This window comes from Cajanus cajan, chromosome 6, assembly GCF_000230855.2.
Source record: "Cajanus cajan strain Asha chromosome 6, NIPB_CcT2T_4, whole genome shotgun sequence".
NCBI classification, from domain to species: Eukaryota; Viridiplantae; Streptophyta; class Magnoliopsida; order Fabales; family Fabaceae; genus Cajanus; species Cajanus cajan.
Window position 1 is genome coordinate 50,823,215 of NC_138522.1, and position 11,098 is coordinate 50,834,312.

Below are 11,098 nucleotides of genomic sequence, written 5' to 3' on the forward strand. Positions count from 1 at the left end.
ACAAATTGATCCTGATATTAGTATTTTGTATAGAGATTGGATCAACTTCTGCGAAGACGTTCACTATGTATGTCATGCGTAAAGAATAACTTACGTAAAGGAAATAATAAAAAAAATGGTACTAGAATTGGAAGAAAAAAAGTCCAAGAACAAATTCTCTTTACTAATATAATCAATGAATATAGATCATGAAAGTGCAACTATGAGAGAAAATGAATATTTAAGTATACATAAATATCTAAAACGCATAACAGCAACAATAGCGTAATCAGAGGAAAAAGGATTTTCTTTGTTGATTACGTATTAAAAACTGTCAGACAAGATTTCTTACAGCGCTTAACTTGTGGCCCAGGATAAAATAGATTCAACCACTTGGCCAAACTATGTAATAAGAGTAAGCTATAACTATGGAAACTTTAAAAAAGCCTGTAAGTAATTTTTTCCCCTCAAAAAGACGTAAGCGCAAATGAGTACGGCATTTGCAACTGATAGTTCCACTGGATTAACATTTGTAAGGCAAAATTTCACCCAACAACCCTTCTTCTAATCCTTCAGATCCAACAGTTCTATCAGAGAAAATGCCAAAGAAATAACTGGAAAAGAATAACATTCTATGACTGGAGAGAGAGAGAGAGAGAGAGAGAGAGAGAGAGAGAGAGAGAGAGAGAGAGAGAGAGAGAGAGAATTCAAGAGTGGTTAAACCAGGGTCCAACTGCACCATTGACATGACCGTTGCTGTGGATCCCTACACCATTTGGGATGATTGAGGGAGGAAGTCCCACGGCCATTGGGGGTGAGGCAGCTGGATATAATCCATGGTTGTGAGGGAGAGCATGGGGACTCACTAGAGGGCTCCCAGCAGGACTCCCCTTGCGCTGTTGAAGGGCATGGATCTGCCTAAGCCCATCTTCATGAATTCGTGATAGTGTTTCCAACTCTTTCAGTGATAAAGCCTCCAAACCAGCACCATATAGAGGGGCATGTCGTGACATTTCCTCCTGGAGTGAGGCCTCAAGTGTATGAATATATTGCTGCAAAAGGAAACCAAACGCTGAGACCAATATTTTGCAAATACAAAACAGACAGTGGCATTAATTTCAAAGGTCCTCTGAAGATTGTTAATATAGACATTTTACATTAATTTGGCCAATCCAGGAAAATACTACTTGAAAGCTGATTTTGGAGTTTGAACTAATGTGATTTTTTAGCTATAAATTAGAAAATAAAAACAATGAAGCAATCTACCACCGTTAGTAGAATACATCAACTGCCTAATAGTAACGATACCTAGTCAAACACATCAATTGAATCCATTTATTATGACTTGAAGGTTACCCAACAAAACCCGCTCACAATCCAACTAAGCATTAACAGCAGACAGCGTTGAAATTGCAGAGAAAGCTGGATGGACAAAACTCAATATAACAGGTAACATATTACATATCACACAACTAGTTCAAAACAGGGAGTTCCACCGCTGAAATAGGGTGAACCTCATCATATAAGTTGAAGATATAAACTTATAAGGTGATAAACAATAACAATTCATAAAAGGTTTAATATATTTGCTGATCCCTAAACTTTTTTGAATTTTTTTGAACAGGTCCATAAATTGAAACTCTTGTAATAAGGTATCTCGGATTAATTTAAAAATCATTAACTTACACCCAAGGACCTAATTACAAAAATTAAAAAAAATTAAGGACCTAGACCTAGTTAAAAAAAAAAAACAAAATATTTAATATGAAAATTGTGTGTAAAAAAGTTTTTTTTTTTTTTAAATAAAGGGAACAGTATTTTCTAAAATAATTACAGAGAGAAAAATAAAATAAAAAGATGGGAAAGTTATAACCCTTCTAATAACTAGAGCCACCAAAATCGGTTTGCTTGGCTGTGAAAATGCTGGCCGGAAGTTATCGAGTCTATTTGGGATGATATTCATTTATACCCTTTTCTTTTAAAAATCAATAAATTTATGCAAAAATAGATAAATAAAATGGGTTAATTTGGCCTAGTTTATCAAGCCAGATAGACCACAAAAATTGTAGCCTACAGGAAAATTTGCCCAGCCCGCTTTTCAAACTTTGTCCTTTAGGGCCAGTCTAGGCCAAGCAGCCCATTTGACAACTTTACTAGAAACACAATTTCGAATTTGATTGTAGGATAATCTTTCCTATATATATGTTATTGTATAGGGTGACCTAATGGTTCTTTTAATGTATTGTATAGGATGCACAAATTACACGGGACGTGTCTCCCATTACTAAGTTTAATTTAAGGATAATGCATCCAGGTCCACTACGTTTTTGGGATTTTTTTAAATAGGTCCGTAAACTATAAAATTTATAATTATAATTGAGTCCTTAATTTTTTTGTAATCACGTCCGTGAGGTCAAGAGGAAATAAAGAATATTATGTCAAAGTTAATAGTTCGTAAACATGCCATTAACCTCATAGACATAATTACAAAATTGGAAAAAAATTAAATACTTAATTACCATTTTTTATAGTTTAGAGATTTATTTATAAAATAAAAACCCAAAAATTCAGGGGCCTATGAATGTATAAAACCACTATAAAAATAGTACATAAGAACAATCTCTATGTCAAGACAAACCTGGCATGCTTGCAACTTTGATTCCATGCCATCAATATATGCTTCACACCTAGCAATCTGCTCTTCCTTCTCCCGCTTTTCTCCTTCAGTTTGCCCAACTGTTTGAGTCAATCTACGGACTTCATCTTCAAGTGATTGCCGGATCTCTTCCCGAGTCACATTCTCTGTTGCAAATCTTTTCAGTTCTTCATCAAATCTCTTGCGTGCGGCTTCAGCATTCTTCAATCTTTCAGCAAGAGCATTTTTCTCCTTGACTACTTTCTGTTTGCAACAAGATTGACATTAATTCTCAATTTGACTCCATTATACACAAAATGCCAAACTAAGGGACATTTAATTAAGGAAAAAAAATCCGCTATGATTTTCTTTTTACTTATAATTACAAAAATTGCCACCTTGTTTTCACTTTCCCTTCTTATTTTCAAAAGTTTATACAAGAAACCTTGAAAACAAAAAACAATGAAAAGTTGTTTTCACTTGGTAAAAACAATTGAATTTGGACAGATAATAAGAATAGAAAACAGAAAACATTTCACAACCCACAAAATGAAAACAAGGTGACATTTTTGTAATCAGAAATGAAAATAAAAACAAAAAAGAATCTCAAACAAACAGCCCTATTTATCGATTTTGAACCAAAATGAAGGACGGCCTCCTTTCATCAGCCCTCTATTTCAAGACTGCCACATCAGTAAATAGATAAACATATTTTTCTATAGAATTATTTCAAACACTTGTTGAAGCTTCAGAACCACCAATGACAAGCAAGTATAAGAGAATATAACAATTAATCATGTTATTTTCTTCCAAGTAATTTGATAAATGAAATAAAGGATGGCTCAAGATGAGAAATGTAGTGCATAGGCTAAAATTCAACTCAAGGACCAACTCTTTTGAAAAACTTCAGCTGTTAACTGGCAAAATTGGATTCTCTGCAGCAGGCAAAAAATAGAGAGAGAAAGAGAAAGAATAAATAGGAATGTGTGGGGTTAAGGTTAGAAAGAAGGAGAGAAAGGAGGAGAGAGATAGAGAGGATGGAGCGGGCTTGAAGGTTCGACAAAGCATAATCCCACTCAGACTTTGTACTGAAACTAATATTTAATTAGAAGAATGGCAATGGGTAGGATAAAAATACTTCCTAACACAGGAACAACCTGTCAGCTGAGAAACTAAGTAGAACAAAGAGCTGAAACTATCTTTCAGGAATTGGAAAAAACAATGGTTTTAGAGTTTACGGTTTACGGCATGAATATTATATTCACCCATATCAAAGTTAAAGTGAAGGATGGGAGGAGCTGGAAGATAGCAAGAATCATAGTGTAGTAGTCAAATAAAGCAAGGACAGAAGTAGTATATTTCATACTGAAGCAATAGTGTAAAAGCCACGATTCACCTAGAAATGAATATAGAGAATTAGAGATGCTTTGGATTTTGAAAATCTTAACAGACATGAATATATGACAAGTCTCGGTAAAAATTAACAATGTATTTCCTTCAACTTCAAGATGCAGGCTCGTAAAAAAGTGTAAGATTAATCATAGTAAGCATAAAAACGTACTGCACAGAATTCAAAATTAACATAAATGAATGCCTTTTTATTTTTCAATTATGTAGAAATTCAAACTATTTTTAAAAATAATACCTTTAGTTCATCACGTTTCCGAGACTTCAATTGAGAAAGTTGTGACTCTGCATCATGCAAACGGTCATGAAGAGCTTTCTTCTCTGCAGAGAGCTTGGCAATTTCGTCATCCCGTTCTGAGCGGTGCCATTCAAGCTGACTCTCAACTTCTTGAACTTGTTCTGCTAGTTCCTTCTTTTCCCGAGAAAACCGATCCATCTCGGCCCTCATTTCAGACTGTTGAATCATGAAGTGCATTAGTCCTAAATTCTCCATTAGCAATTAACATGAGGTAACCACAGTATGTTATCAACTAAGACATGAAATACCTTCAGACGATTGTTTGTGGCCTCAGATTCACTCAGCTTTTGTGATATAATAGCTTTTTCCTTGGCCATATTAGAAATCTCAGTTTTGCTTTCTTCACGAACACGAATAATTTCGTCTTCACTAGCACATAACTGGTGCCATAGAGCAGCCCGATCAACATTAGCAAGTTCAGCAACTTCACGCATCATACTCAAAACAGGCCTGATAAAGTCCTGCTCCTCACAGACCAAAGTAACTAAGATATCCAAATCAAAATCCACTTCTCGACCATTGTCAGTATTGCTAGTGGCACGGTCAACAAGCCTCTTCAGCATCCTCCCCCGATATGATTCATTGGCAAACCATCGAAACATTATCATGTAGAGCAATTTCACAAATTCTTTCACACATGAGTCTCTAGAGAGGGCCAAATTTTCAGCAAGACCAAGAACAGAAGTATATTCATCCCTTTGAACTCCCAATTGCTCACAGGCATCTCCCTCTGAAGCACCATCTGAATGTTGGAAATTTTCAGAAACATATCCGCCATTATTGTTTAATCTTTGGGAAAGACGGCTTTGCAAAACCAGGGCCACAGACTGAGCACTTATTGCACCTCGAGCTACAGCTCTCTCAAATGTTTGAGAAGCTTCAGCAACAAGGCAAGGAATAGATAACATCTCAAACAGTATATAAATATCAGAAAAATGACGACTAGCTTGATAAGCCTGCTCATCAATCACATGCAGTCCACTAGGAGCAGTGCCATGTTCACCAAATAAGAATATCCCACATGGCAGAGCTGAGCAACTGTCACCATAATCGTCATCACAATCAATGTCCCTAAGTATGGTTTCAGCAACATCCCCCCAACTATTTATAGTCTTACTCAAAAAGTCAAGGACACAAGGCGACACCTCAAGACCTAGATTTTTCAGCCTGACACGAACAGACCTAACCTGCATAAGGGGGCAAAATAATGTTAAAAGTACTTCATAAAACATTTGTGAAAAATGAACAAGTATGAGTTTACTTTTGATGCATTGTCTACTAAAAACTTCTTTAAACTATCATCCAAATTTGGGTGACACCTCATTTAATGATTTTGACTATTCTAACAATTCACGAGATGTAAAACACATAAAACAATGTGGTAAAACATTATTTAATACAAGTATAGAACTCTTTTGTATTGACAGTGCATCAAAATAAATTCTAAATAAGGTAACACGGTGCAATTCCCAACTATTTTCAAGCTTACTGCTTCAGGGAGGTGTTGACATTGAGATGCCGCTTTGAATATAAAATCTATTGTTGCAGCGAGGGGTTCATCATTTGAGTCTGTCAAAAGCTCAAATGACTGAAACAGAATGCGTTCCCATACTTCACTACCACACTCCAATTGACTAAGAGCCCCAAAAACCTGAGAAATAAAACACCGTCAATGGAGAAAAACAATGCAACCATCTACAGCATAATGTTGGTAGTGGTGGAAATGCAGCAAGTGTATCCAAATTATAATTGTGTTCCCAGAGTGTTAAATGAATGTCATAAAACAATTCAAATAAGACATTTTGGGAAAAATCTCTCTCACAGGTATTCGTAAAGCAGGTTCTGCATCTGGCTTTTGAAGTCGCTCAAGAAGAGCATAGGCAGCTAGTGGGTGTTCTGACTGCTCAACCAATTTAGGCACTAGAGCAACAAGGTCTGCTTGCAAATGCTTAGGAGCCTTGTCCAATACAAGAGCAATTTTTTTAGCAGATTGTGGTCGCCGTCTTGGTTCTGGACAGCCTTGCGGAACAGCCCCATCCAAAGCTCTTAGTGAGTTTACAATCAAACCTAAGAGCTCCTCAGACTGTTCTGGCCACTTGGTCTGAAGTTGCAAATTCACACAATCAAAACTATAGATACGTATGTGCAAAAAAAAAAAAAAATCACCTCTTATGAATATAAATTTGTACCTTTGACCGAAAGGATGCATTTTCTGAAGCAGTGGCAGATGTCTCTGGTGGACAAATAGGCTGTCCAGGAAGAGCTTTTCCCTGAATACCTTTCCCATTTAAATCAGAGCTCTGCACAGCAGATGTATTACTGCTTTCTTCAACAACAGAATCCAATCTCTCATTAACAGGAACTTGTGCAGACTCCATTGTTCCATTTTCTCTTTCACACTCAAGAGGACTAGCAGCTCCACTGCCATCTGAAGAAGGTTTAGAGCATGATTCAACAGAATCAGCAACAGGACCCACTTCAGAAGGCTGGCAGCACTCCACCATTATATCCAATAATAAATCAATGATTGCTTGCTGCAAGACTTTAACTCCCATCAGCAAATTCATCAAACTTGGTGAAGATTCATCAGCTTTGGTGGCCTTCTTTCCATCACAACTACCAGAGAGCTTGGTAGGAAGAAGCAGACGCTTAACTTTTGCAGGATCATCTAGATAAACTCGAAGTCCAGTAAGAAACCCTGCAATCGCACCAGCATCCATCAAAAGTTTCTCCCTTAAAGTAACCTGTGGCTGTGAAGGATTATCTCCATATGTTAAATGGAACCCAGCTCTGGAAAGAAGATTTCTGAAAATATCTTCCTCATCGCCACTTATCCCTTCACTGTCTTCAGAGTCGATGAGCTCATCAGGATCAGTTGTCAATGCATCCTGATCATCCTCTGATGCTAAAACCTGTATATTAAAGACAAAATTAGAAGAGGCGAGTGCAACCCATATGATAAGAGCAATAAAAATCTAATACAACCAGTACGCATTATAAAATCCATAACAAAACACCCTGACTTCACAACAAGTGAGAAGCTAAGAGGTAAAACATATAATCATAATTATAGCATATGGCTGAAGTATGAGATAGAAATCTGCTTACAAGTTTTATTGTACATTAAGAGGTTTAAGCTATGAAGCACTGATAATTTAATTTGCTTCACATATGAGTACCATATACATATCTAATACCAATACTTTTGGATACTTTATCAATATGTATCAGTTAAGTATCCGAACCTTTTAAAAAAATTATGAAAACCCAATATTACTACATGAGACATAGAAGCGGGTATAATATAAAAACATAGAAGCATTGTCCCTTGGTGAACTAAAATTGAAAATTATCTATAATTTATGATGACAATGATTTATAATATTTTTAGTACTGTCTATGACGTATGTTCTTAATTTGAATTTGTAGAATTGCAATTATACATTTATTATGTTTCATGAAATTTTATACATATCTAAATATATGTCATACACATAATGTGTATATTTTTAGAATAATCATATTGCCATATCAGATACATAACATATCTGAAATATATATTGTACTTATGCATCATAGGGTTCAAGGGATGCAAAATTAGGAGCTGAAGGATTAATCAACTTCCGTAACTTATGAATTATTAGCTAATAACAAGCAAAAGTTCAAAGGAAGAGGCCATATTTTCTAAATGACTTGTTCCAATCTTACCATACAGAATGAGTCAGATGCAAAACCAGATATTATAGGTTAAATTAGTGGCATGTCAGAGGCAGAAGAGTCAAGGTCAAATCAATAGCTATGCATATACAAGATTACAGGTAGTCTCGGATCTAAAGTCAATAACAAGTCATCCTATAGATGGTAGAAGGACGTAGAAAAAATGGGGCAAGAGAGACAATATTTGGCATCTATCAATAATAGTTGTAAATACAAGGTAACACAGAGACAAGCAATCCCATAAGGACTTACCTCTAAGTCTGAAAACTCAAACCAAGGGCAGCAATCCAATATTTCACATACAAAAACAACAGTGTCACGTACAAGAAATCCTGCATCTGCTTCTAACATATCAGACACCTTCATGAATTGCAAAACAGAATTATTCCATGTCTTTGTGCAAATAGAAGATTCTTTCCACACTGTCTTGGCTGGGTTCTTTTGATTCACAACAGCCATCCTGTATCTGACCCAGAAGTTTTTATCTGGATCACTACCTACAGCCTGGTCACTCTCTAAATAAATACATATGGTGTCAAATGACTCGTATACACCTGGATCAAGGAAACATAAGCTATTAAGCTTTAAATCAAAGAATAAAAATGCAATGTTCACAACTACAACTGCCAGTGAATAAAATGCACGAGATAATATCTGTGTGATAGAACACCTACCAATCCGAAGTTCACATCCACCAGCCTGAAAGAATTTACTGAATATTTTTCGAGTCTCCATTATTTCCTTAAACGACAGGAAATTCTCCACTTTCCATGTAAACGAACTTCTTTTGCCATCAACAGGAGAGCCACTGCTGCTTAACTCAGATTCATGCTCAGCAAAATCCTGCATTATTGATGTCTCTTTCAATATAAGAACTTCAGCAGAGAATATGACAGTGTCCTGGACAAGAAAACCTGAATCTTGATCAAAGAGACTGGTAAGTGTCACAAATTCACGCCAACCCCAATCCTTTGCAGCTTTAGAGTAGCGGTTCTGAGATTCCTTGGTGACAGATTTATCCTCCATCCTCTGATTCACAACTGACAAACGATGACTAACAAAACAACTCCAGTCACTGGAAGTATTTCTTGAATCTGTAACTTCAAGAAACACTGAAAGGTGGCATGGTGGCTGAGACTGCCCTGATAGCATCAAAGGCATATAAAAAATCATCAGACACCATTTTCTTATCACAATCTAAACATATTTTCAACGTATTAAAATAATCTGTGTGTAAGGCATGGACTACATTCATGCATCAACAGCCACCTAAGATCTAGATTATCATTTATACTCATATGGTGGTACCGGTAGATATTCAACTACAAGCATGAAATATCAAATTCAATGAAACTTGCAAAACTAAACCAAGCATGCTCCTTCAATTCCATAAATGTAGGCAAGAATTGCACCAAAATACATTCAAAAAGATCACATCCAATGGAGTTATAACTCACTAACAACACAACAAATATCTAATAGCTAACTATAAGCCTAATCAAGTGTTGCACACAAAATGACAAAAGATTTGCCGGGCAAGAACATTGCACACCTCGAGGATAAACAATAAGTCGACAATCCCTATTTCCAATCTGAAACCTCCTGCTCTTGATGCATAGACCAGTGATTTTCCTCTTCTTCAGCAAATCCTTCAACCTAGTAAAATTCTCAATCCTCCAAGTGAACTTTCCAATATGGCCATCAGACTTCCTTGCACCACTCCCACTCCTCCCAGCAATCACAGCCCCATTTTTGGAGAAGCTGCTAAACTCCTTGATCACATGAAACGAGGTGCTAAAAACTGCAGTGTCATCCACCAAGAACCCCGAATCCGTGCCGATAAAATCCGACATCTTCATGTAATCATTCCATCCCAAGCTGGTATTGTCGCCACTCTTATTATCGGCCGCGAACCGGCCATATGAATCCCTATGCATGTGATTGGAACCAGGCTTCTGGTTCAACACAGACATCCTAAACAAACACCAGCAACTCCTATCAGACAACACAACAGTCTTATCCGTATCCTTGCTCTCCAAACACATGGACAAATACTCAACCCCATTCACCGAGCTTTGGTACACACTAATCCTCAAATTACACTCCCCAGCAGGGAAAACAGGACTCATTATCTTCTGCGTCTTGATCATCTCCTTGAACAAACTGAAATTATGTACTTTCCAAGTGAATTTCCCACTCAAAACATCGGAAACGGGACCCGCAACGCCGGAGGAGCCCGTCAAGGACAACGAGGAGGACGAAGAGGAGTTCTGCAACTCATTGTTGTCACGCGTGAAATTAACGGACTCGTTGAGAATGAGAATATCCGCAGTGATCAAAACTGAATCGGTGTTGAAGAGGTAGCCCAATTTGGGGTCGAAGACAGTGGAGGAGGGCGTGAAATCGCACCAGCCGTGCGATTTCTTCTTGCTGGAGAATCGGTGCCAGGAATCGCGGTGAATCGTTTTGGAATCGTCGGCTACGTTGACGATTGCCAAACGATAGCTCGCGAAACAGTCCCATTTGGAGGAGGAGGTGCCGCGAGGGTCCATGATTTGGAGGTAGATAGAGATGTAACCTGGCAGCGCCTGTGAGTCACCCTTGGGGTATATTAGCAAACGACAATCGTAACCGCCTACCTCGAAGTACTTGCTCCACAGTGCCCTAGCCTTTATTCTCGGGAAATTGTGCACCGTCCATCGGCACACCGCCGAGTACTCGCCTCGCCGATCCACCGCCACCGTCTCCTGCGCGCCGCCGCCATCCCGCGACCCCACCGCCAGGTCCTCCGCCGCCGCCGCCGAAGACGACGACGTCGCCGCCGCCTCCGTGAACGACGGCGCGGAGGATAGCGACGGAACTGCCTCGGACGAAGCCTGCTTCATTGTTCCCGTCTCCGTCGTTGTTCCTCTTCTTCGTGTTCGTGTTAGTTATTATCTCGCGAGTATTGAATCTTAACGCAGAGAGAGATGTGGTGCGCGAGCGAGAGAGCGAGCGAGAGAGAGAGAGACAGAAGAAAGAAAGAGAGAAAGCACACACAGCTTTGGAAAATGCAGGCGCAT

General features: G+C 38.1%; 1 protein-coding gene across 2 annotated transcripts; it reads right to left on the bottom strand.

The window, feature by feature from the left end:
- Nucleotides 1–265: 265 nt before the first annotated feature.
- LOC109798115 (TRAF-like family protein) lies at nucleotides 266–11,098 on the bottom strand. 2 transcript variants are annotated; one of them, XM_020358330.2, is made up of 10 exons: nucleotides 9,589–11,097; nucleotides 8,711–9,178; nucleotides 8,289–8,590; nucleotides 6,509–7,231; nucleotides 6,142–6,420; nucleotides 5,809–5,970; nucleotides 4,568–5,506; nucleotides 4,260–4,475; nucleotides 2,618–2,878; nucleotides 266–1,031 (listed from the first exon to the last, which is right to left on the bottom strand). In XM_020358330.2, the coding sequence occupies exons 1-10, from the start codon at nucleotides 10,919–10,921 to the stop codon at nucleotides 687–689; spliced, it is 5,028 nt and encodes a 1,675-aa protein (XP_020213919.2). In that variant the 5' UTR covers nucleotides 10,922–11,097; the 3' UTR covers nucleotides 266–686. The 2 variants fall into 2 exon arrangements, with proteins under 2 accessions (XP_020213919.2, XP_020213918.2); XM_020358329.3 differs by having other exon boundaries at nucleotides 8,289–9,178; nucleotides 9,589–11,098.

Coding starts and splice junctions, on each gene's coding strand:
- LOC109798115 (XM_020358329.3), bottom strand. CDS start 10,921: ATGAAGCAGGCTTCGTCCGAGGCAGTTCCGTCGCTATCCTCCGCGCCG. Junction 2,879..4,259: donor GGAAACGTGATGAACTAAAG/GTATTATTTTTA, acceptor TGTTGCAAACAG/AAAGTAGTCAAGGAGAAAAA. Junction 1,032..2,617: donor CAAAGTTGCAAGCATGCCAG/GTTTGTCTTGAC, acceptor TTCCTTTTGCAG/CAATATATTCATACACTTGA.